Genomic DNA, 25,579 nt, shown 5'->3' with positions numbered 1-25,579 from the left:
TCCCGACAGCTGGCAGTTCCAGGGCCCAGGGGAGGGTGAGCTCGGAGCTGGCCAGGTCCACTGCCTTGGGAGGGGAGTGGGGTCCAGTGGTTAGAGCAGGGGGGGACTGGGAACCTGGACTCCTGGGTTCTCTCTCCAGCTTTGGGAAGGGGAGTGGGGACTAGTGGTTACAGCAGGGGGAGTGGGAGCCAGGACTCCTGGGTTCTCTCCCTGGCTCTGGGAGGGGAGTGGGGACTAGTGGTTAGAGCAGGCAGGGGGTCTGGGGGCCAGGACTCCTGGGTTCTTTCCCCAGCTCTGGGAAGGAGATGGGTTGTGCGGGTTTAGAGTCCAGGAAAGAACCCAGAAGTCCTGGCTCCTTGGCCCCGAGGAACGCTTCCGCAGGGGATGGCCGGTTCTCCGCCTCGGAGCTGTCCCTGGTGCTACTCCCGGCCCCTCCCCGTGGCCTCGGGGCTGGCCTGCTGGGGGCGGGGGGGGGCAGAGCCGGCGGCAGCGTCCCACGCAGGATCGCCTGGATTGAGAGCCAGTGACGCGGGAGGCTCAGCGTGGGGCGGGGAGGGGGGAGCAGCTGGGGCTGGGACAGATCGGTCCTGGGCAGCCGGCGGCTGAGAGCTCCTTCTGCCGTCGGGAGCCAGAGACGGGCAGGCAAGAGCGCGGGAGAGAAGCGGAGAGAAGGGAGGGACGAGGAAGAGAAGGAACGAGACGGAAAGAGAGAGAAGAGAAAAGAAGGAAGGAAACAGGAGGGAGGCAGGAGAGAGACAGACAGCGACCCCCGCCCCCCGGTGCCGTGGGCCGGAGCATGGTGCTGTGACCCAGCCCGGGCCGGTCCTGCTCGCCGCCATGCAGTTCAACAAGGAGGAATTCCAGAAGTTGGCCGGGAAGACGCTGGGCCAGGTGCACAGGTGAGGCGTGGGGAAGGGGGCGTGGGGGGGTTTGTCAGGATCTGGGCCCCTGTGGGGCCAGGATCGGGGCCCTGGTCCCTGCTTTGCCGGGAGCAGGGGGCTGGGGGGCGGACGGTGGCCAAGCGGGTGGCTTGACCTGGGCTGGGTTACGAGCCCCAACCCTCTGAGTCTTTGCCTGGCTGCCCCCCAGATCCACCCTCTCCCCTATCCCTGAGCCCCCTGCCCCCCAACTTCACCCCTCTCAGAGTCGTCCCCTGCCCCCCCAGATCCACCCCCTCTCCCTTCACCCTGCCCCCCAGATCCACCCTCTTTCCTCAGCCCCCTGCCCCCCAGATCCACCTCTTCTTCCTCAGTGCCCCCTCCCACACAATCACTTCCCCTCAAACCCTGGCTTCAGGCCCCCCCTCACTCCCCCCTAGCTTTACCCCATTTCTCAGCCCCACTACGCTCACTCCCTGGATTCACCCCCCCATGTCTCAGCCCCCCACACTTAACCCTAGACTCACCTGCTGCACCCCCACGATTCACCCCCCCCCCCACACACTCCCCTCCCTTCCCAAACCCCGCCTTGATGCCCAGGGGCAGATGCCAGGCCCCTCCCTTCCGCACGCACACCTATACCCAGCTCTTTGGGGTGGGGTGCAGGGGCTGGCAATTCGCTTGGGGGTGCGCCCCAGATCTGCCTTGGGAAGCGTCTCCCTCCCCATCCGCCCTTCCTGGGGCGGATGTGATGGAGAGATATTTGCTTTCTATTTATAACCTTCATCCATTCATCATCCCCCCCCCTCCCCCCCGACCCTCTCTAATCCCCCCGCTTTGGCCTTTAGACACTGGCCCGGTTCTGTATTTCTGCAGCTTGGTGCAATTTCTTTCCCCCCCCCACTCCCTTGATGAAGCCTTCTGTGGGGCTGGTGGGGGGGAAACAGGCCCGTTGGGCTGGGAGACCTAGGGGGAGGTTGCGATGAGCGTGGAGTGGATCACACAATGCTGGGGTCGCCCTGCGAGGCGGGGGGCGGGATCCACAGAAACGCCAGAATAATATTGCAGGTCATGCAGTTGCCGGAGTGGGGCTGGGATGGGGCCTGGTGTGGGTCCCTGCTGCCCCCTGCTGGAGGGGACGGGCCCTGTGCTGTGTCCGGGGCGCCCCGCACATCTGGCGAGCATCGGCATGTGGGTATCTCTTGGAAGTGGGGGCGTGCCGCGTGGGGGTGTGCTGGGGGGGTTGAACGAAAGCCATGAATTCCCGCCCCGCGCCCCAGCCCGCAGGTCTGGTCCGTAGCCGCCCGGCGCTGCCGTCCCCAGGGGAGGTGGGGTGGAGGCGGATCGATGCGGAGCCGGGACATTGTGTTGTTCGCAAACCGCCGAGTGAGCAGAACAAACCCCGGCCCTGGCACGGAGACGGACCCCGGTGCCCTTACGTAACTGGCCCGGATTCCGCCGAAGAGTGGGTCCCACCAGAGCCAAACCTCATGAAATATGCACCAGGTTTCTAAATGGATCCCGCGCGATTTATTTATACAGCGAGCGAGAAACCCTGCGCGAGAGGCTCCGGCCAGGAGCTGTGCAAAGCAGGAGGTGATTAGATCAAAGCCCTCTGTGTGTGTCATAACAATTTCTGTGCGTATAATATATATTAGTGTGTGTGTGTGTATATATATATATTCCCTTCTATAGCTAATCAAAGGGGTGTCTATTGTATAATCATCCCATCTGTGAGCTTTTCTGTGTGTTACATGCAATAAAATATACACACCCAGATGTGGTGATATATAATATCTAGCTACGCATACTTTTCCACAACTACACAGCTATCTGCATGTAATAAACCCTAAGTGCATGGGTGTGTATGCAATATATATGTGCGCACACACAGATTTGGTGGTATATGGTATACGAACACACGTAATAAAAACGATGCAATAAACACCCATATATATTTATATATACACACACACACACACCCGTGTATCTGTGGACACATTCCCAGGTATGTGTCTATATATTGTGTATAGAATCGGAGGACGGGCAGGGACCTTGAGGGGTCGTCCAGTCCGGTCCCCGGCGCTCACGGCAGGACTAAGTATTATCTAGACCAGTGGGTCGCCGTGGCTCTGGTTAGCACCGGTGACCGGGCCATTAAAAGTCCCGGCGGTGGTGCTGCCTGGCTGAGGCAGGCTGGTCCTGACCTGTCCTGGCACCGCGCTGCACCCCAGAAGTGCCCAGCAGCAGGTCCGGCTCCTAGGCGGTGGGGCCACAGGGCTCCGCGCGCTGCCCCTGCCCCAAGCACCAGCTCCACACTCCCATTGGCTGGTTCCTGGCCAATGGGAGCTGGGGAGGGGGCGGTGTCTGTGGGTGAGAGCAGCTTGAGTACCTCCACCTTGGAGCCGGACCTGCTGCTGGCTGCTTCCGGGGCGCAGAGGGGTGCCGGGACAGGTGGGAAGCCTGCCTCAGCACCCCTGCTGCACCGCTGACCGGGAGACACCCGAGGTAACCCTGTGCCCCAGCCCTGAGCCCCCCACACCTAAACCCAGAGCCCCTTCCTGCACCCCAAACCCCTCATCCCTGACCCCACCCCAGAGCCTGCACTCCCATCCCTGAGTCCTGACCCCCTCCTGCACCCCAATCCCCTACCCCAGCCCTGAGCCCCCCAAACCCAGTCCCCTCCTGCACCCCAAACCCTTCCTCCTCAGCCCCACCCCAGAGCCTGCACCCCCAGCCCAGAGCCCTCACCCCCTCCCACACCCCAAACCCCTCACCCCTGCTCCGCGGGGTCACGGGCATCAACAATTTTCTTCAACTGGGTCGCCAGAAACAAAGTGTTGAAACCCACCGGTCTAGGCCTTCCATCGTTGGTATAACATCCTGAATACGGACAAAATCAAATCTCTTCACATAGATGTCTATCAATTCCACACCCGTTTACACATGGACACTATCACAGATCTGCTTGTGTCTAAGGGGTGTGTCTGAGCACGAGAGAGCCACCCACAGGGTGTATTCGATATATAACATATAAACGCCGGCTGTGATCGATCAAGCCAAATCTTTGTGTAGCTACTACAGGCCGGTGGCCGCAGATCTGGGTGCGCGTGGATGAAACCGACGTTAAAAGACCAGGACTAAGGGCGGCAAGTCAAGTGCTCCAGAAACACCCCTTGGAAGGTTCTTCACCGTCCTTAATTTGGGTCCCCTTGGGCACCGGTCTTTCCAGACCGTCCTTAACTCTGGCCGCACCTGCTGCTTTTAAGGCCGGGCCGGCGCCTGGCGCGGCCAGGGCTCATTACAGGGCGGCTCTTCCCTGTCGAGTTTTGGCCTCGTCACTCAACATTTGCTTTTCTCTTCAGCCCCCCACGGGCGGCCTTGCACCTTGTTCCCGGCACATGGTTCAACCCGCCCCCCTGCTGGCTGCGCCGAGTTTGATCCCTTCCGGGCTTCCCGTGAGTGGGTTCCTTTCTCCCCGTGCTGGGCGAGGGGCTGAGCCCCATGATCACCGCTGGGGAGCTGACCCGCTTGGCTCCACCTAGGGCCGGTGGGTGCAGTGGGCTCCCAGCATGGCGGGCACCCGGAAACCCTGGCTCAAGGGCCCCGTCTGGCCTTGCCCAGGTGCTTCGGGGCAGGGCCGGGGATAGGAGCCAGTTGGCTCCCCACAGCTCCTGTCCCTTCTTCCAACGCCCTGCCACAGGGCCCGCCGGCCTCCTGGCCACAGCAGCTCTCCCCAGCCACCCCTCTATCTATCTATCCATCCATCCACCCCCCCATCTATCCCCATCCACCCTCTCTATCTATCCATCCCCAGCCACCCTCTCTATCTATCTATCCCCATCCGCCCCTCTATCTATCCATCCATCCCCAGCCACCACCTCTATCCATCTATCCATCCCCAGCCACCCCCATCTATCCCCCTCCACTCCCTCTATCCATCCCCACCCACCTCCTCTATCTATCTATCTATCTATCTATCTATTTCACACACACACACACAAGATTTGTGTGGGAAGGCGTTGGGTCGTTTGCCAGCAGCTGACACCTTTCAGGGTCACGGGAGGCCAGTGCAAAGTCGAAAGGCCGTTCGATATTTTTCCCTTCGCTGCTGTGAACTAGACAGCTGGGCCGGGGCTAATCCTCCCGCCCGGCTCCCAACGTGAAATTGCTTCTTTGTCATGTGCCAAGGCCGGATCCTCTGTGTGCCTATGTCCCGGCCTCCCCTTGCTTGAGCGGATGAGTCCTTCTCTCTCTCTCTCTCTCTCTCTCTCTGTGTCTGTAAGAGAGAAATTGGGCCCAAATTTCCCAAGAGATTTAGGAACCCAAAGATGTAGCGAGAGGCACTCCAGGGGTTTTGACAGTGCCTCGGTATCTGGCGACAGTCTCTGTTTCTCTCCGAATCCCCAGCTCCCAGAGTCCTGGGATTTTGTGAAAATGTCAGCTTCCATTTAAAAGAAAAATAGTAATCCTTTTAGACCTCCCAGCTGGGGCAAAAAGCTTAAAAACACAATCCCTAGAGGCATAGGGGTGAGGGGCAGCACCCACAGCTACCCGAGTATGGGAGGTGGCAGGAATGGGAGGGCACATATAACCCCTGGCATGGGGGACAATCGGGAGGTTGTAGGGAATCCCTGGGAGGGAAGCGGGGCACCCAGGGAGCTGGCAGCAGGGGAATGGAGGTTTCCATTTTGTTCCACGTGACACCCCCCTCCTCCGTGCATGGGGGAGACAGTATTGCTCCCTTAGATCTGCTATTTCCCTTGACCCAGAGCAGGGTGGCCCAGGGGTTAGGACACAGCCTAGGAGATGGTAAACCTGGTTCCAGCATGTACCCTGCCACAGACTCCCCAAGTGACCCTGGTTCAGTCACTTAGCCTCTCCGCAGCCCCCCGCTCTGTACCATGGGATAATAGTCTGCCCCAAGGATGGGAGTCGGGTAGGTGATCCAGGTAGATTCAAGTGAACCGTCTCTGTAGGGAACTTGAAAACCTGCTTCGTGGGTTAAACTGTTAACACCCCAGGCCATGAAAACTACCCACAACTGCCAGCCATGTCTGGGGTGGCTCCTTCTGGGAAAGGGGCTGGAAGTCCGGACTCCTGGGTTCTCTCCCCAGTGCTGAGAGGGGAGTGGGGTCTAGTGGTTAGAGCAGGGGGGGTGCTGAGAGCCAGGACGCCTGGGTTCTGCCCTGGCTCTGGACAGGGAGTAGGGTCTAGTGGTTAGAGCTGGGAGGTGCTGGGAACCGGGACTTGTGCAACCTTTCCCCTCCCTCCAAGGACTTTCGCCGAGGCGGGGAGAGGCCCAGCTTCCTTTTGACCAGCCCTTCCAGGGCGCGCTGAATAATTCATGGCTTTTCGAGCCATAGCTGCATCCTGCCTCATCTATATTTCATGGCGCTGAAGTTGGCTCCATAGAAATTTTTTCCCTTCCAACACCCTGTGTTTAAGTCTCACAACTCTGGGAATCCCTGAACCCGCCCAGAGCCCCGAGCAAGGAACCAGCCCTGATTTCAGCTCCGTTTTCACTCCAGCCTGTCGAAGTCTTGTCATTGGACTGAAGGGTTTAAATTGAATTTAGAGCAGGGGAGGGGAAGGGGACCAGGACTCCTGGGTTCTCTCCCCAGCTCTGGGAGGGGAGTGGGGTCTAGTGGGTGAGAGCAGGGGGAGTCTGGGGGCCAGGCCTCCTGGGTTCTCTCCCTGGCTTTGGAAGGGGAGTGGAGTCCAGCGGTTAGAGCGGGGCTGGGTGCCAGGACTCCTGGGTTCGATCCCTGGCTTTGGGAGGGGAGTGGGGTCTGGTGGTTGGGTGTCTGGGGGCCAGAACTCCTGGGTTCTGGCCCTGGCGGAGGAGTTTAGTGGTATTTTGTTTGAATTTGAGTGTCTGTTTTGTGTGTGCATTGAATTTTCTCTCCTTTGACTGGGGAATTTGAACTGCATTTTTAAAAATATATCCGAACCCTCTGTACCAGTATCTGTCTATATTGCAGATTTTTTCAACTGAGCACAGCTGCCTTCGGGTTTTTAGAGCATGTGCTTGTTTTTATTTGATTCTGATTGCTTAGGGTTGCATTTGGCTTGGAGTCTTTAATTGGTGCAGGCAGTTTCATGTTTTTATTCCCTTAGTTCGAAGGACGAGGATTATTTAATTAATTAGCATTGTTGGATATAATTAACCACTTCATTTAGACGATCTTATTTATTTAGCTTAATTTCAGCTGTTTCCCGCCCTGTTGATTTTGATTCATGACAGTTGTGCTGGTTTCTTGTTTGCATGTTGCTTAATTGCAGCGAATGCATTTATGATGCCATTTGGGTGCCTAGGCACTCCAGTCATGCATTGTGCTAGGTGCTGTGAATTTGTATTGCTATTAGGTGCATTACGGTAGTGCCCAGGAGCCCCAGAGACGGCCCAGGACCCCATGGTGCCAGGCGCTGTGCATTGTTAGGTGTATTACGGTAGCGCCCAGGAGCCCCAGAGACGGCCCAGGACCCCATGGTGCCAGGCGCTGTGCATTGTTAGGTGTATTACGGTAGCGCCCAGGAGCCCCAGAGACGGCCCAGGACCCCATGGTGCCAGGCGCTGCGCATTGTTAGGTGTATTACAGTAACGCCCAGGAGCCCCAGAGACAGCCCAGGACCCCATGGTGCCAGGCGCTGTGCATTGTTAGGTGTATTACGGTAGCGCCCAGGAGCCCCAGAGACGGCCCAGGACCCCATGGTGCCAGGCGCTGTGCATTGTTAGGTGTATTACGGTAGTGCCCAGGAGCCCCAGAGACGGCCCAGGACCCCATGGCGCCAGGCGCTGCGCATTGTTAGGTGTATTATGGTAGCGCCCAGGAGCCCCAGAGACAGCCCAGGACCCCATGGCGCCAGGCGCTGCGCATTGTTAGGTGTATTACGGAATCAAAGAAGATCAGGGTTAGAAGGGACCTCAGAAGGTATCTAGTCCAACCCCCTGCTCAAAGCAGGACCAATCCCCAATTTTTGCCCCAGATCCCTCAATGGCCCCCTCAAGGATTGAACTCCCAACCCTGGGTTTAGCAGGCCAATGCTCAAACCACTGAGCTATCCCTCTCTTACGCATTATTAGGTGTATTACGGTAGCACCCAGGGGCCCCAGAGACGGCCCAGGGCCCCACGGCTGCGCAGACCCTGAACTAAAAGCCGGCCCCGGCCCCGAAGAGCCGCCAGTGCTGGACAAGAGGCGCTGGCTAGAGACAGTCGGACAGGGGAACCCGGAGCAGGACTGAGATCTGGGGGGGTCAGCACGGGAGCCCCCCAGTGCCTGGCCCCACTGGCATCCCAGCCGGGATGAGCCTGAGGCAGGAGCCAGAGGCGGGTAACGAGGTGGCTGTGGCCGGTGCTCACGGGGGCGCCTGCCCCGTGTGGGGGACAGCTGGGAGCTGTCAGCGCGGCCGTGAAGGAGCGAGGCGAGGCCATGGGGGGGCGGGGAGCCTGGCAGCTTGTGTCTGACGTGCTAGCGACGGGCAGCCAGTGGACAGAGGCCTGACGCGGGCACAGCGACGGGCACGGGGAACAAGCTGCAGAGGCCTACGAGCAGGGCATGTCTGTATTTGCCAAAAGCAGAGACCCGGGGTGTATTTACACCACAACGGGACCCCTGACTCTTCCCAAGCAGGCGGTCAGGCTCCCTGCCCAGCACCCCCCCTCCCAGCATACAGTGGTCTGAGCTGTGACTCACTGCTGAGGGAGCAGCCTGTTTTCTCTCTCTCTGGTTTTGGGCCCCGAGTCTTCAGAGAACCAAACACACTCCTGAGCTTGGCTTTGAAACTCCTGCGATTTTCCAGCCAACACCCAGCCTTGCTTTGACTTGGCCCCTTTTCAAGCTTTTCTCTGCAACTTTGAAAGTGCAAACCATAAATTACGACTGCGGTCGTCGACCCCAACCCCCCCCCCCCCGCCCCGGGTTTAGCCGAGATTTGCGGCCAGGGGAGAGGCTCTTTCCGAGGAGCGAGAAATGAATGGTACAAGACGAGCCAATTGGGGTGGGGTGTTTTTTTTTCCTTTTGGCATTTTTTATGGGCTTCCTAAATTTGGGCCAAGGTCACAGATTGGGGAGGGAGCAAAAAAGGATGCCGTCCCAATGTTTCCCTTTGAAATTTCCTCCCGTTCTACGAAAGAAATAACCACGAAACCAGCTCAGGAAAAAGCCCTGCGCCAAATGGATTCTTTTCCCCCCTTTAACGTTTGGGTGCACTGGAAATTTCGAACCGCTTTCCTCCAGCTGGCGCGACGGATTTCTCCCCGGGTTTTCCCGATTGGCAGAGCTCGGCAATCTCCAGGACTCGCCCAGCTCCAGCGAGGAGGCGGGGAGAGTCAGAGGGCCACAAAACCTGCCCGGTTGGAGGGCCCAGGCTGGAGGCCGGCCTGGTATTCGTGTTTGCTTCAACCGGAGCGGCTCGGTTCGCAAACCAGCCGGAGTCCCCAAGTGCCGGTGGAGGAGCCCCCCAGCCAGTGGTTAATTCTCCAGGCTCTTCAACATTTGCATCTTGGCTCCTGTCTGAATCAGTCCAGCTTCCGCGTCAGACCTTTGCCTGATTAAATACGCCTTCATTAGCAAATTTCCCCACTTTGGTCACCCCCCAACCTTCTCCTTCTTAAGCTGCACCCATGCCCCCCCTCTGCGTTCCTGCCCCCATGGGGGGCAGCCAGGCCCATTTGGGTGGGCGGCTGCTCTCTGCCCTCCCCGGTCACCTTCTGCGGCGGGATTTAGGCATCCGGCGGCTAATTCCCCGGCAGCAAGGGTCATCTCCGGCCCCATACAGTGAGCGGGGGGAGATCGGGGGAGTGCAGACGGATACCCCTGTTGGCAGGTGGGGTAAGGGGCTGGGGGTCAGCCCCATAGGGAGAGCAGACACACACACACACTCCCCCCTCCACCAGAGAAACACACATTTACACCCAACCCTAACCCGGGACCCCCCGCCAGCCCCAGATGGATTTCAAGACCTGGGTCAGAGGTCCCCACTCCCCAATATTGCTTTCTCCCCCCCCAGAGCAGGACTCGTTCCCCCCAGCAGGGGGCGCCAGGGACACACACAGCGCAGGGCCCGGCCCCACCAGCAGGGGGCGCCAGAGACACACACAGCGCAGGGCCCGGCCCCTCCAGCAGGGGGCGCCAGGGACACACACAGCGCAGGGCCCGGCCCCTCCAGCAGGGGGCGCCAGGGACACACACAGCGCAGGGCCCGGCCCCTCCAGCAGGGGGCGCCAGGGACACACACAGCGCAGGGCCCGGCCCCTCCAGCAGGGGGCGCCAGGGACGCACTCACAGCGCAGGGCCCGGCCCCTCCAGCAGGGGGCGCCAGGGACGCACTCACAGTGCAGGGCCCGGCCCCTCCAGCAGGGGGCGCCAGGGACGCACTCACAGCGCAGGGCCCGGCCCCTCCAGCAGGGGGCGCCAAGGACACACACAGCGCAGGGCCCGGCCCCTCCAGCAGGGGGCAGCAGACCCCCCCCCAGACAAACACACAATCGGCGCCGCTCTGCTCTCACTAGCCGGGGCTGGGGGGGCTGTAGCAGCTCGGGACAGCTTGTGCGAAGGAGGGGGGGGCGTGTGCACCGCCCAGCTCCAGCCCGGCTGCGGGTATTCGCGAGCGGATGAGGCAGCTTGGCCAGGAGCCCAGCACGGGGCTTAGCGCGGCTCCCATATGGTCCCGCTGCGCCACGTGGCATCAGGCACCGGCGCCAACTCCCCCCCCCGCCCCCCTCGCCCCCCAACACGCCGGGGCTGGGATTGCGGCAGGCTGCGCAGAACTGGGCTGGTGCAGAGCCCGGCGCTGCACTGGGGCACTAGGGGGCGCTGGGGAGCGGGGGCAGGGCAGGGGAGTCAGCAGGGGGCGCTGGGGAGCGGGGTGGGGGGCTCAGCAGGGGGCGCTGGTCTGCGGGGGGAGGGCGGGGGGGCTCAGCAGGGGGCGCTGGGCTGGAGGGGCAGGGCAGGGGGATCAGAAGGGGGCGCTGGGGACCAGGGGGCAGGGCAGGGGTCAGAAGGGGGTGCTGGGGAGCGGGGGCAGGGCAGGGGAGTCAGCAGGGGGCGCTGGTCTGCAGGGAGCAGGGCGGGGGGCTCAGCAGGGGGCGCTGGTCTGTGGGGGGAGGGTGGGGGGGCTCAGCAGGGGGCACTGGGCTGGAGGGGCAGGGCAGGGGGATCAGAAGGGGGCGCTGGGGAGCGGGGGCTCAGCAGGGGGCGCTGGGCTGGAGGGGCAGGGCAGGGGGATCAGAAGGGGGCGCTGGGGAGCAGGGGGCAGGGCAGGGGTCAGAAGGGGGCGCTGGGGAGCAGGGGGCAGGGCAGGGGGATCAGAAGGGGGCGCTGGGGAGCAGGGGCAGGGCAGGGGAGTCAGCAGGGAGCACTGGGGAGCGGGGTGGGGGGCTGCGGGGGGAGGGCGGGGGGCTCAGCAGGGGGCGCTGGGCTGGAGGGGCAGGGCAGGGGGATCAGAAGGGGGCGCTGGGGAGCAGGGGGCAGGGCAGGGGGCAGAAGGGGGCACTGGGGAGCAGGGGGCAGGGCAGGGGTCAGAAGGGGCGCTGGTCTGCGGGGGGCTCAGAAGCGGGCGCTCTCCCCTGGCAGTCAGGGCTGGCTCCCGGGAGGCGCTAGGGGGCGCTGGGCTGCTGGGAGCAGTAGGGCGGGGGGGGGCACTGGGCTGCGGGGAGCAGTAGGGCGGGGGGGGTGCTGGGCTGAGGGAAGCAGTAGGGCGGGGGGGGCGCTGGGCTGAGGGAAGCAGTAGGGCGGGGGGGGTGCTGGGCTGCGGGGAGCAGTAGGGCGGGGGGGGGCGCTGGGCTGCGGGGAGCAGTAGGGTGGGGGTGGCGGGGGGGAGGCTCCGTTTCTCTCGCTCTTGCAGAGCTGCTGGTGCTAAGAAGATGCAGCGTGAAAAGGTGCAAGAATTAGCAGCTGCCTCTTAACACCAGGTGGGGAGGGGGGTGGGGGCGAGAAGGGGAGGGGGGGAGGCTGGGGATGAGAAGGGGGGAGGCCGGGAAGGAGGAGGCGGTGGGGGTGTGGAAGGGTAGTGAGGAGGGGGTGGGTGTTGGGATGGAGGTAGAGGGGAAGGAGTAGGGGTGGGACAATTGGGGAAGGGGGTAGGGGGTGGGGTGGGGCTGGGAGGCAGCTGGGGGCTGGAGAGGAGCAGGAGGAGGAGGGGGAGGGGGCAGGGACCAGAAATGAGAGGCTGGTTCTGCTCTCAGATCACCCAGGGTCAATCCGGAGTCACTCCTGTTTGCAATGGGGGCAGGGCCGCGTTCTGCTCTCAGCTCCCCCAGGGTCAATCCAGAGTCACTCTGTTTGCAATGAGGATAGGGCCAGGTTCTGATCTCAGCTCCCAGGCCCCCTGGGGTCAATCCAGAGTCACTCCTGTTTGCAATGAGGGCAGGGCCGGGCATTTTACCAACTGAAGAGAAACAAAAACCTGAAGACTTCAATATCTGTTAACTAGGAGCAAACGCTGGGAATGGGCTGGAGGGAGGGGTTTGGGGAAATGGATGGATTGTAGCTGCTACGTCCCAGCGCCGGGCGAGGGGTCCCCGTATACCCAGCCCCCTGCCCCAGGGGGGTCCCTGTATACACAGGCCCCTGCCCCACCCCAGAGAGGTTGTGTCCTAGTGTCGGGCGAGGGGTCCCCGTATACCCAGCCCCCTGCCCCACCCCAGAGCCAGCCGCATCCCAGTGCCTGGCGAGGGGTCCCCGTATACCCAGCCCCCTGCCCCACCCCAGAGCCAGCCGCATCCCAGCACCTGGTGAGGGGTCCCCGTATACCCAGACCCCTGCCCCACCCCAGAGCCAGCCGCATCCCAGCACCTGGCGAGGGGTCCCCATATACCCAGCCCCCTGCCCCACCCCAGAGGGGCCGTGTCCCAGCGCCGGGGAGGGGGGGACCTGGCAGGAAGCTGTGGGGAAAGCCGGTACCAGAGGAGCCGACCTCGCTGGGGAAGGTCAGTTCAGCTCGAGCTGGGTGGGGGCCGGGCGGGGGGAGCTTAGCCAGGGATATTTAAAACTGTCCTTGTGATCTGCTAACGCGGCCGCCTGCCCCGTGACCCGGCAGCTCCCTGTGCTGAGCAAGGCCGGCCCCGGGGCCGGGATGGGGGGGGCTGGCCCTGCTTAGCAAGGGAGCTGCCGGGTGAGGTGGGGGTGGGAGTATCTAGCTACCCACCCACCCCCTCCATCCCCACCCACCCCCTCTATCTATCTATCCCCATCCGCCCCCATCTATCTCTCTATCTCTCTATCTCTCTATCTATCCCCATCTGCCCCCTATCTATCTATCTATCTATCTATCTATCTATCTATCTATCTATCTATCTATCTATCTATCCCCATCCGCCCCCCTATCTATCTATCCCCATCCACCCCCCATCTATCTATCTATCTATTCCCATTCGCCTCCCATCTCTCTATCTATCCATCTATCTATCTATCCCCATCCGCCCCATCTATCTATCCATCTATCTATCTATCCCCATCCGCCCCCTATCTATCCATCTATCTATCTATCCCCATCCGCCCCCTATCTATCTATCTATCTATCTATCTATCTATCTATCTATCTATCTATCTATCTATCTATCTATCTATCTATCTATCTATCCCCATCCGCCCAATCTATCTATCCATCTATCTATCTATCCCCATCCGCCCCCCATCTATCTATCTATCTATCTATCTATCTATCTATCTATCTATCTATCCCCATCCGCCCCATCTATCTATCCATCTATCCCCATCCGCCCCCCTATCTATCTATCCCCATCCACCCCCCATCTATATATCTATCTATTCCCATCCGCCCCCCATCTCTCTATCTATCCATCTATCCCCATCCACCCCCTCTATCTATTGATCTCCATCCACTCCCTCTATCTACCTATCTATCCCCATCCGCCCCATCTATCTATCCATCTATCCATCTATCCCCATCCGCCCCCTATCTCTCTATCTATCTATCCCCACCCCCACCCCCACCCCCCTCTCTCGCTGGCTCTCGCTGTCCCTGGGCCAGGCTCCTGGAGCGGCACCAGCCGGGCGGGGAGACGATCGAGCTGACGCAGGAGGGGCGGGCGGTGGCGGTGGCGGAGAAGCACCAGCCGGTCGTGGACTGCACCTGCTTCGGCCTCCCGCGCCGGTACATCATCGCCATGCTCTGCGGCTTCGGCTTCTGCATCAGCTTCGGGATCCGCTGCAACCTGGGCGTGGCCATCGTCAGCATGGTCAACAACAACACCGTGTACCGGGGCGACAAGGTGGTGGTGGAGGTGAGCGGCCTGTGCCCTCCAGGGGGCGCCGACTCCCACCCGGCCCCCGGGCGGGGACTGGCTCAGGGGGGCGGGGAATGGGGCCCGGGGCCTGTCCCCTCCAGGGGGCGCCAACTCCCACCCGGCCCCTAGGTGGGGACTGGCTCAGGGGGGTGGGGAATGGGGCCCAGGGCCTGTCCCCTCCAGGGGGCGCCGACTCCCACCCGGCCCCCGGGCGGGGACTGGCTCAGGGGGGCGGGGAATGGGGCCCGGGGCCTGTCCCCTCCAGGGGGCGTCAACTCCCACCCGGCCCCTAGGTGGGGACTGGCTCAGGGGGGCGGGGAATGGGGCCCGGGGCCTGTCCCCTCCAGGGGGCGTCAACTCCCACCCGGCCCCTAGGTGGGGACTGGCTCAGGGGGGCGGGGAATGGGGCCCAGGGCCTGTCCCCTCCAGGGGGCGTCAACTCCCACCCGGCCCCTAGGTGGGGACTGGCTCAGGGGGGCGGGGAATGGGGCCCAGGGCCTGTCCCCTCCAGGGGGCGTCAACTCCCACCCGGCCCCTAGGTGGGGACTGGCTCAGGGGGGCGGGGAATGGGGCCCAGGGCCTGTCCCCTCCAGGGGGCGTCAACTCCCACCCGGCCCCTAGGTGGGGACTGGCTCAGGGGGGTGGGGAATGGGGCCCAGGGCCTGTCCCCTCCAGGGGGCGTCAACTCCCACCCGGCCCCCAGGCGGGGACTGGCTCAGGGGGGCGGGGAATGGGGCCCGGGGCCTGTCCCCTCCAGGGGGCGCCGACTCCCACCCGGCCCCCAGGCGGGGACTGGCTCAGGGGGGCGGGGAATGGGGCCCGGGGCCTGTCCCCTCCAGGGGGCGTCGACTCCCACCCGGCCCCTAGGTGGGGACTGGCTCAGGGGGGCGGGGAATGGGGCCCAGGGCCTGTCCCCTCCAGGGGGCGTCAACTCCCACCCGGCCCCTAGGTGGGGACTGGCTCAGGGGGGCGGGGAATGGGGCCCGGGGCCTGTCCCCTCCAGGGGGCGCCGACTCCCACCCGGCCCCCGGGCGGGAACTGGCTCAGGGGGGCGGGGAATGGGGCCCGGGGCCTGTCCCCTCTAGGGGGCGCCAACTCCCCCTGGCTCCAGGGCGGGGACTGGCTCGGGGGGGCGGGGAATGGGGCCCAGGGCCTGTCCCCTCCAGGGGGCGTCAACTCCCACCCGGCCCCTAGGTGGGGACTGGCTCAGGGGGGCGGGGAATGGGGCCCAGGGCCTGTCCCCTCCAGGGGGCGTCAACTCCCACCTGGCCCCTAGGTGGGGACTGGCTCAGGGGGGCGGGGAATGGGGCCCGGGGCCTGTCCCCTCTAGGGGGCGCCAACTCCCCCTGGCTCCAGGGCGGGGACTGGCTCAGGGGGGCGGGGAATGGGGCCCAGGGCCTGTCCTCACTAGGGGGCGCCAACTCCCACCCGGCCCCTAGGTGGGGACTGGCTCAGGGGGGCAGGGAATGGGGCCCGGGGCCTGTCCCCTCCAGGGGGTGCCGACTCCCACCCGGCCCCTAGGTGGGGACTGGCTCAGGGGGGCGGGGAATGGGGCCCAGGGCCTGTCCCCTCTAGGAGGCGCCGACTCCCACCCAGCCCCAGGGCGGGGACTGGCTGGCTCAGGGGGGCTGAGAATGGGGTGCGGGGCCTTTCCTCTGTTTCTTTTCCTCCACAGAAAGCCCAGTTCACCTGGGACCCCGAAACGGTCGGGATGATTCACGGCTCCTTCTTCTGGGGCTACATCGTCACGCAAATCCCTGGCGGCTTCATCGCCCAGAAATTCGCTGCCAATAGGTTGGAAGAGACGCACAGCCGGCCCCATGGCCCCAGGGCGGCACCAGGGGCGCTGGGGAGCGGGGTGGGGGCTCAGCAGGGGGCGCTGGGCTGCGGGGGGTGGGGCAGGGAGGCATTTCAGGTCAGGTACAAAATCTCAGTCGCATTAAAACTCCCCTGGCTCCTTTCCGCTCTGTCAGGGCCTGGCCCCTCTCCAAATGGGCTAATCCTTGGCTGGTTCCCTGAATCTCCCGGGAGAGACACCGCTTCCTGTCCCGCTGGGTGGCAGTCTGCGCTACCCAGCCCCCCGCGCCCCACCCCAGAGTCAGCCGCATCTCCGTGCCAGGCGCAGGGTCCCCATATACCCAGCCCCCCCGCCCCACCCCACAGGGGTCGCGTCCTAGTGCCGGGCGAGGGGTCCCCATATACCCAGCCCCCGCGCCCCACCCCAGAGCCAGCTGCATCTCCGCGCCGGGCGCGGGGTCTCCGTGTACCCGGCCCCCGTGCCCCACCCCACAGGGGCCGCATCCTAGTGCCGGGCGAGGGGTCCCCATGTACTCAGCTTCCGCCCCCCACCCCAGAGTCAGCCGCATCTCCAGGCCGGGCGTGGGGTCCCCATGTACCAAGCCCCTGCCCCCCACCCCAGAGTCAGCCGCATCTCCGCGCCGGGCACGGGGTCCCTGTATACCCAGCCCCCGCGCCCCACCCCAGAGTCAGCCACATCTCCGTGCTGGGTGCGGGGTCCCCGTATACCCAGCCCCCGCGCCCCACCCCACAGGAGCCACGTCCTAGTGCCGGGCAAGGGGTCCCCGTGTACTCAGCCCCCACGTCCCACCCCAGAGTCAGCCACATCTCCGTGCCGGGCGCAGGGTCCCCATATATCCAGCCCCCGCGCCCCACCCCACAGGAGCCACGTCCTAGTGCCGGGCAACGGGTCCCTGTGTACTCAGCCCCCGTGCCCCACCCCAGAGTCAGCCGCATCTCCGTGCCGGGCGCGGGGGTCCCCGTATACCCAGCCCCAATGCCCACCCTAGACCCAGCCACATCTCAGTACCGGGCGCGGGGTCCCCATGTACCCAGCCCCGGTGCCCCACTCCAGAGGGGCCGTGTCCCACTTCTGGTTTGGGGGGGTCCCTGGATACCCAGCCCCCTCACCCCACCCCAGAGAGGTCCCCATATACCCAGCCCCTGCTCCCCACCTCAGAGGCATCAGAGGTGTAAGAGTGCGAGGGAGGCAAAATGCAGCCGTGAGCAGCTGTTCTGACCAGCGACGATGCGGCTACAGCCATGACCAGCAGCGGCAGAACACAGAGCATCGATTGTGCCGACACAACAGTGTGTCACTAGTGTTAGTGCAATGCACTAGTGAGCAGGGAGCGTGCAAACACTAGTGATCGGTGCGTGTGCGATGCACTGGTGGGCAGCGAGCGTGCAAGCCCATGTTTGAGCAGTGAGCGTTCAATGCATAAAGGAGCAGCAAGCCTCCAGTGCACTAGTGAACAATGTGTGTGCAAACACACTAGGGAGCAGCCAGCGTGTGAAGCCCTTTTGAGCAGTGACCCTGGAAACATAAGATCAAGCTGCCAAGTACACAGGCCCAATAGTGGGCAAGAAGCATTTAGTGCACTAGTGAGTAATGAGCAGGCAAACACAAGGGTGACCCTTGAGTGTGCAAATACCATAGTGAGCAGCAAGTGTGCAATGCACTGATGTGCGGTGCGTATTTGAATGCACCAGCTAGCTTGCAAATACACGCACCCTCCATGAGCATGCAAACACCGGCGTGAGCTGCAAATAGTGAGCAGCGAGCGTGCAAGCACAAGAGTGTGCCTTGCACCAGTGAGCATCCAAACACAATAGGAAGCAGCGAGCGTGCAACGCACTACTGAGAGGCGAAGACAACAGTGAGCCGCGAAGGTACAATGCACTCGTGAGCAGCGAGCGGGCAAACACAAGAGTGAGCAACCAGCGTGCCACACACGAGCGAGCCACGCGCGTGCAAACGATGGCGCGAGTCCCCTGCCCTGACCCCACCCTCCCCCCGCAGGGTGTTTGGCTTTGCCATCGTGGCCACCTCGACCCTGAACATGCTGATCCCATCGGCCGCCCGGGTTCACTACGGCTGCGTCATCTTCGTCCGCATCCTGCAGGGGCTGGTGGAGGTGAGCGCCCCCTGGTGGGGGGGACCACGGAGGAGGGGGTGGGGCTTGCCTTCCTGGCCACGCCCCCCATCCTCATGGGGGAGGCTTGGGAGGGAAGGGTTAGGGGGTGGGGCTTGATATGTTGGCCACACCCCTTCTTGCACATGGAGGTGGCGGGGTAAGAGGGCAGGGCTTGCTTTTCTGGCCACGCCCGTTTCTAGTCCGGGTGGGAGGGGGCAACCAGTTGAAGGGGGTGGGGCTGCTGGTAGGGGGCGGGTCTCCTAGCCTTGCCCTCTTTGTGTATTGGGAGGCGTGGCCAGATGTGCTAGCCACGCCCCCTTCCTAATGGAGGGGGTTTGTGAGCGCGGTGTGGGAGGAACGGTGCCAGTGAAGGGGCGGAGCCTGGTAGCCTGGCCACGCCCCCCCAGCCCTAACATCTGTCTGTCCCAGGGGGTGACGTACCCAGCCTGCCACGGGATCTGGAGCAAGTGGGCCCCCCCTCTGGAGCGCAGCCGCCTCGCCACCACGGCCTTCTGTGGTAAGGGACCCTCCCCTGCCGAGCCCGGATGCCTGGGTTCTCTCCCCGGTGCCAGGAGGGGAGGGGGGGTCTAGTGGTTAGAGCAGGGGGCTGGGAGCCTAGACTCCTGGGTTCTGTCCCCAGTTCGGGGGCGGGTGGGGTCTAGTTCGGTTCACACCGTGGGGCTTTGGCTAACGTGGGCCACAACCTCTCGCAGGCTCCTACGCGGGCGCCGTGGTGGCCATGCCACTGGCCGGGGTCCTGGTCCAGTATTCGGGGTGGAGTTCGGTCTTCTACGTCTATGGTAAGGTCGGATCCATGGGCCCATCGACCGCAGCGTCCAGCCTCCCCCCACCAACCCTACAGGCCCATCGACTCCGGCGTTTCAGCCTCCCGCCACGCGACCTGCGGGCCCATCTACCCTGGCGTCCAGCCTCCCCACAACAAACCCACGGGCCCGTCTATCCCGGTGTCCAGCCTCCGCCCACCAGACCCATGGACCCATCTACCCTGGCATCCAGCCTCCCCACAACAAACCCACGGGCCCATCTATCCTGGTGTCCAGCCTTCCACCACCAGAGTCACGGGCCCATCTATCCCGGCATCCAGCCTCCCACCACCAGACTCATGGGCCCATCTATCCCGGCATCCAGCCTCCCACCACCAACCCTACAGGCCCATCGACCCAGGTGTCCAGCCTCCCCACAACAAACCCACGGGCCCATCTACCCTGGCGCCCAGCCTCCCCACAACAAACCCACGGGCCCATCTATCCCAGCATCCAGCCTCCCCCCACCACACCCGTGGGCCCCTCCTGCCCAGTATCCCCACACAGAGGTGGGAGGGGCTCTCTCAGCTGGCTGTCCCCCCCCCCCGCCATGACTCCTCCCCCCTGCTATCGACAGGCAGCTTTGGGATCTTCTGGTACATGTTCTGGTTGCTGGTTTCCTATGAGAGCCCGGCTCAGCACCCCACCATCACGGAGGAGGAGCGCCGGTACATTGAGGAGAGCATCGGGGAGAGCGCCAGCCTCATGAACCCCCTGGTGGTGAGACCCCCATGGCAAGCGGGCTGGGGGCACTGCTGCGGGGAAGCTCGCAGTGCCGGGACGCCCTGGGCTGGGGGCACTGCTGTGGGGAAGCTCGCAGCCCCAGGATGCCATGGGATGGGGGCACTGCTGCGAGGAAGCTCGCAGCACCGGGACACCCTCCCTGGGGGCACTGTTGTGGGGAAGCTCGCAGCCTGGCTATCTCACCCTTCCCTTCCCTCCCCCCCCGGCAGAAATTCAAGGCCCCCTGGCGCAAGTTCTTCACCTCCATGCCCGTCTACGCCATCATCGTCGCCAACTTCTGCCGCAGCTGGACCTTCTACCTGCTGCTCATCAGCCAGCCGGCTTACTTCGAGGAGGTCTTCGGCTTCGAGATCAGCAAGGTACCGGCCCCGGCCCCCGCACTGTGCGCCCCAGGCCGGGGCAGAACCAGGCATCCGGGCACCCAGCCCCCGCGCTGCGCGACCCTGGGCCGGGGCAGAACCAGGCATCCGGGCACCCAGCCCCCGCGCTGCGCGACCCGGGCCGGGACAGAACCCAGGAGTCCAGGCTCCCAGCCCCTGTGCTGCCCTCCCTGAACCGGGAGAGAACACAGGCGTCCGGGCCCCCAGCCCCCTCCCCGAGCCGGGACAGAACCCAGGAGTCCGGGAGCGCAGCCCCCACCCCTGCTTTAACCACTAGACCACACTCCCCTCCCAGAGCTGGCACAGAGCCCAGGCCCCCCCCATCCTGAGCAGGGAATCCGGGGGTGAAATCCTGCCTTCTCCCATCAGTGCAACGAGTTGGTTGGGGCCCAGACTCAGCTGGGTGGGACCCATGAAAGAGGGGGGTGAGGGGAGGGAGAGGCTCCCCGTGGGTGCCGGGGCAGGTAACTCCTCCTCTCCCTGCCCTCCCACCCAGGTGGGCCTTCTCTCTGCCCTGCCCCACCTGGTCATGACCATCATCGTCCCCATCGGGGGGCAGATCGCGGATTTCCTCCGCAGCCGCCGGATCATGTCCACCACCAACGTCCGCAAGATGATGAACTGCGGAGGTGAGATGGGGCTGCGGGTCGGGAGTGAGGGGCTGTCACCGGGTCCCCGGGCGCTGCTCTGGATCTGCTCCCCACGCAGCCAGGCAGGACCCTGGGGGAGTCTCCTCTCCGGGAGCAGCCTGTCTGCAGGACACACAGCTCCCCCGGCTCCACCTTCCTGGGGGTGACCCCCGAGCCTCCAGCCTCCCCTGCCCCTCCGGGCGCTTCCCACAGCGAGTCCGCTCAGGCAGGGTCCTGGGGGGGCCAGAGGGTCCTGCCCCCCGACTCCGCAGTCAGACGGGACTCTCAGCCAGCCAGTAACACAGAAGGTTTATTAGATGACAGGGACATGGTCTAACACAGAGCTTGTGGGTGCAGAGAACAGGACCCCTCAGCCGGGTCCATTTTGGGGGGCAGGGAGCCAGACAACCACATCTGCCCTTCACTCCATGTCCCAGCCAGCCCCAAACTGAAACTCCCTCCAGCCCCCCAACCCCCTCCTCTGGGCTTTGTCCCTTTCCCGGGCCAGGAGGCCACCTGACCCCTTTGTTCTCCAACCCTTCAGCTCTCACCTTGCAGGGGGGAAGGGCCCAGGCCATCAGTGGCCAGGAAACAGGGTGTCGGCCATTCTCTGTGTCCAGCCCCCTGCCCACACCTGCCCTCTAGGGCTCTGCAAGGATCATACACCCTTATCCCACCCCCTAGAGACTTAAGAACTGCCTAGGGGAAACTGAGGCACCCCCACACTATTCAGAGGAAACATTAAGAAGAGTCCCACTTCGTCACATCGGCACCGGCAGGGCTGTGGGGGGCTGCGGGTCGGGAGTGAGGGGCACCGGCAGGGCCGGGGTGTGTGTGACTCAGTTTCTCTCCCCCCTCAAGGCTTTGGCATGGAGGCGACGCTGCTGCTGGTGGTGGGTTACTCTCACAGTAAAGGCGTCGCCATCTCGTTCCTGGTCCTTGCTGTGGGCTTCAGCGGCTTCGCTATTTCAGGTCAGCAGTGGGTGCTGTGGGGCAGGGAAGAGAGTGGGGGCTCGGCAGGGAGTGGGGCAGGAGGCGCCGGGGGGCAGGAAGCAGGATGGGGACTCAGCAGAGGGTGGTGTGGGGGCTCAGCAGGGGGCACCGTGGAGCAGGAAAGGGGGTGGGGGCAGAGCAGGGGGCGCTGTGGGGCAGGGCAGGGGTTGGGGGCTCAGCAGGGGGCGCCGTGGGGCAGGGCAGGGGGTGGGGGCTCAGCGGGGGATGCCATGGGGCAGAGGCTCAGCAGGGGGCACTGTGGAGCAGGAAAGGGGGGTGCCGTGGGGCAGGGCAGGGGGCAGGGGCACAGCAGCGGGCGCCGTGGGGCAGGGCTGGGGGGCTCTCACTTAGTCCCTTTGCTCCCCCGTCCCCACAGGGTTCAACGTGAATCACCTGGACATCGCCCCGCGTTACGCCAGCATCCTCATGGGCATCTCCAACGGGGTGGGCACCCTCTCGGGCATGGTCTGCCCCATCATCGTGGGGGCCATGACCAAGCACAAGGTGCGGCTGGGCTGGGGGGCTGCGGGTCGGGAGTGAGGGGCACCGGCAGGGCTGGGGGGCTGTGGGTCGGGAGTGAGGGGCACCGGCGGGGCTGGGGGGGGGCTGCGGGTCGGGAGTGAGGGGGCACCGGCAGGGCTGGGGGGGCTGCGGGTCGGGAGTGAGGGGCACCGGCGGGGCTGGGGGGGCTGCGGGTCGGGAGTGAGGGGCACCGGCGGGGCTGGGGGGCTGCGGGTCAGGAGTGAGGGGCACCGGCGGGGCTGGGGGGGGGCTGCGGGTCGGGAGTGAGGGGCACCGGCAGGGCTGGGGGGGCTGCGGGTCGGGAGTGAGGGGCACCGGCGGGGCTGGGGGGGGCTGCGGGTCAGGAGTGAGGGGCACCGGCGGGGCTGGGGGGGCTGTTGAAGCTGGTGCTCAAGGGCGGGGGCACTCAGGAGCCCGGTGTTGGGGGATGGCTGATCCCCCCCGGGTCAAAATGTTTATAAGGAAGGGAAATAAAATATTATTTTGTCTCTTTCTCCTCCCCCGCCCCGCCCTGCCCCTGCCCCCTACTCCTCCCTCTCCCCCTCCCATCCCCACCCACTCCCTGCCCTGCCTCCGCCCCCTACTCCTCCCCCTCCCCCTCCCATCCCCCCTCCCTGCCCTCGCTCCCCTACTCCTCCCCCTCCCCCCTCCCTGCCCCGCCCCCTACTCCTCCCTCTCCCCCTCCCATCCCCCCCACTCCCTGCCCTGCCTCCGCCCCCTACTCCTCCCCCTCCCCTCCCATCCCCCCTCCCTGCCCTCGCTCCCCTACTCCTCCCCCTCTCCCCTCCCTGCCCCCGCCCCCTACTCCTCCCTCTCCCCCTCCCATCCCCCTCCCTGCCCTGGCCCCTACTCCTCCCTCTCCCCCTTCCATCCCCACTCCCTGCCCTGCCCTCGCTCCCCTACTCCTCCCCCTCCCCCTCCCTGCCCCGCCCCCTACTCCTCCCCCTCCCCCTCCCATCCCCCACGCCCTGCCCTGCCCTCGCCCCCCTACTGCCCCCCGGCGGGCAGACGCGGGAGGAGTGGCAGTACGTGTTCCTCATCGCCTCGCTGGTGCACTATGGGGGCGTCATGTTCTACGGGATCTTCGCCTCGGGCGAGAAGCAGCCCTGGGCCGAGCCGGAGGAGACCAGCCCCGAGAAGTGCGGCTTCATCCACGAGGACGAGCTGGCTGACGAGGAGGACGAGGCCGCTCGGGGGGCGGGCGACGGGGGCGGGGGGGGCGGCGGCTACGGGGCCACCAGGAGCACCAGCTTCGCCAACGGGGGCTGGGCGGCCGACTGGGACAGGAAGGAGGAGTTCGTGCAGGAGCCCGGCAAGGACACCTACATGTACGGGGCGCCGCGGGAGAGGGACCTGTCCTAGGCACCCCCCGGATCTCCGCCTCCCCCCAGGCACCTCTGCGGTGGTACAGTCCAGGGCGTGGGGCTGAGCTTGGCCACGCCCCCCATTCTGCAGGCCACACCCCAGCCCCCCCACTGTGTTTGTACAGTCCAGGGGGGTGGGGCCACACTTGGCCACACCCCCCTTCTGCAGGCCACACCCCAATCCCCCCCTCCGCTCTGTGTTGGTATGGTCCAGGGGAGCCAGGACTGAGCTTGGCCCCACACCCCATTCCCCCACTGCATTGGTACAATCCGAAGGGGGCGGGGCTGATTTAGGCCACACCCCCACACTATGGGCCACAGCCCCCTTCATTGGTGCCATCCAGGAGGGCGAGAGGTGGAGCTGAGTCAGGCCACACCCCAAAGCCTCTAAGCCACACCCAACCCCCTCCCTCCCCTCACTGGGGTCTGCTCGATTGGTACAACCCCCTCCCCAGGCCACGCCCAAATCTTTCCCCTCTGAGCCGCCATTTGGTATGACCCATCAGGGCGAGGGGGTGGTGCTGATGGTACGACCCATTGGAAGGCTTCGGGGGGGAAGTCCTGTGATCCCACTGACCTGGGTCTGGGGGGAGGGCGGGGCAGAGGTTAGACCTTTGACCCTGAAGTTGGAAGATCTCGACCTTTGACCCTTGGCCTCTGGGCTTGGCCTTGAGCCCAACTTGATCTTGAGGTTGGTGGTGCTTGACCTTTGACCTTGAGGCTCCCATGTGCCCCATAATAAATTAACCCCTCCCCCCAGCAGGCCTGGGGGGCAGCACTAGGGATCCATTACGGGGGGCAGTGGAAAGGGATGGGGGAATGCCCCAGCTGGTGACCCCGGGGTTCAATCTGACAAAGTCTTTACAAAGTGACATGACAAATGACGGTTTTGAGACACCCCCATGTGCCAGTCGGCAGTTTTGAGACCCCCACCACCCGCTCCTTCTCTGAGCTGCCCACCCTGGCGGCTCCCAGCCACCCTGCACTTTGGTGCCAGTGGTCCCCGGCCACCCCAGCACATCTCGGCAGGTGACTTCGAAGCACCCCTGCACATCCGAGATGACGGTTTCAAGCTGCTCCGTGCATTCAGGTTGGCAGGTTCGACACCCCACGCCCTGCAGGTGGCGGGTTCGAGACACCCCGCATGCTCCAGCTGGCAGTTTCAAGTTACCCTGCATATTTTATGTGATGGTTTCAAGTTACCCTGTACAGCTCAAGCCAGCGATTTCCAGACGCCCTGCATGTCCTAGCGGGCATCCAGTCAGGCTGCCTGATCCAATTCTAGCTGGTAGTTTCGGGACACCCCGCACGAGCCAGCCAGCGGTGTCAAGCCGCCCCGCATGTCCTAGCTCGCCGGCTCAGGGCTGCTGCATTTCAGTTCTCGCGGGTATTTTCCAACTGCCCTGCAGCCTCCAGCCGGCAGCTTCAAGTCACCCCACAGCACCCAGCTGGCGGTTTCAAGCCACCCTACTCCATGCAGCCGGTGGTTTCAAGCCACCCAGCACATGCTTAGGCCAGGGCTTCAAACTAGTCTGCACCCTCTAGTCGGTGGTTTCATGCCCCCCCTTCCATGTGACAGTTTCAAGTAGACGCCTGCGGAGTGAGGCCCCCGCCCTACCCAACACCCCCAACCCACCCAACCGCTGGCTCGGCCCCGGCGCCGCCCAGTTCCTCCCCGTTAGAGGCAGGTGGCGATGCTGTGGGGCCGGGGGATACCCCCAAAAGTGTGGGGGGGGAGACCTGAGCCCCCTGGTCCCTTCCCCGCCCCACCGCTCTGGCATTGGAGGGTCTGCCTGGTGTTGAGTATATGTGTCCCCTCCGCTGGAATAAATCAATTCTTGTGTAAATATATAAATATAAATTATATACGGGACCAAGAGCGGGGCCAGGCCTGTGAGAGCTTCCTTCCTGCGCCGAGGGGTGAGGGGGGACGGCACGCAGGCGGATCACCGTCCTTCTGTCCAGCCCCACGGCTCCCCGTCTGTCCATCCATCCCCATCCACCCCCTCTGCCTGCCTAGCCCCATAGCCCTCTCCGTCCAGCCCCGTGGACCACC

At 64.1% G+C, this 25,579-nt stretch overlaps 1 protein-coding gene across 1 annotated transcript; it reads left to right on the top strand.

Annotated features, from left to right (window-relative positions):
* The first annotated feature begins 558 nt into the window (after positions 1-558).
* SLC17A7 (solute carrier family 17 member 7) lies at positions 559-25,402 on the top strand. The gene is made up of 12 exons (XM_078850281.1): positions 559-899; positions 13,877-14,129; positions 15,808-15,926; positions 17,953-18,067; positions 18,497-18,584; positions 18,781-18,867; positions 19,469-19,611; positions 19,845-19,994; positions 20,512-20,644; positions 21,506-21,616; positions 22,014-22,141; positions 23,168-25,402. The coding sequence occupies exons 1-12, from the start codon at positions 838-840 to the stop codon at positions 23,519-23,521; spliced, it is 1,743 nt and encodes a 580-aa protein (XP_078706407.1). The 5' UTR covers positions 559-837; the 3' UTR covers positions 23,522-25,402.
* The last annotated feature ends 177 nt before the right edge of the window (positions 25,403-25,579 follow it).

This window comes from Lepidochelys kempii, chromosome 23 (assembly GCF_965140285.1).
Source record: "Lepidochelys kempii isolate rLepKem1 chromosome 23, rLepKem1.hap1, whole genome shotgun sequence".
NCBI lineage: Eukaryota > Metazoa > Chordata > Testudines > Cheloniidae > Lepidochelys > Lepidochelys kempii.
Note: the sequence above shows the minus strand (reverse complement) of the source record. Positions and strands in the feature narration are given on the sequence as shown.

Bases quoted from the DNA above. Each gene is read 5' to 3' on its own strand.
- SLC17A7 (XM_078850281.1), top strand. From the start codon at position 838: ATGCAGTTCAACAAGGAGGAATTCCAGAAGTTGGCCGGGAAGACGCTG. The intron at 15,927-17,952 runs GTTGGAAGAGAC...CTCCCCCCGCAG, and splicing joins CAGAAATTCGCTGCCAATAG to GGTGTTTGGCTTTGCCATCG. The intron at 19,612-19,844 runs GTGAGACCCCCA...CCCCCCCGGCAG, and splicing joins GCCTCATGAACCCCCTGGTG to AAATTCAAGGCCCCCTGGCG.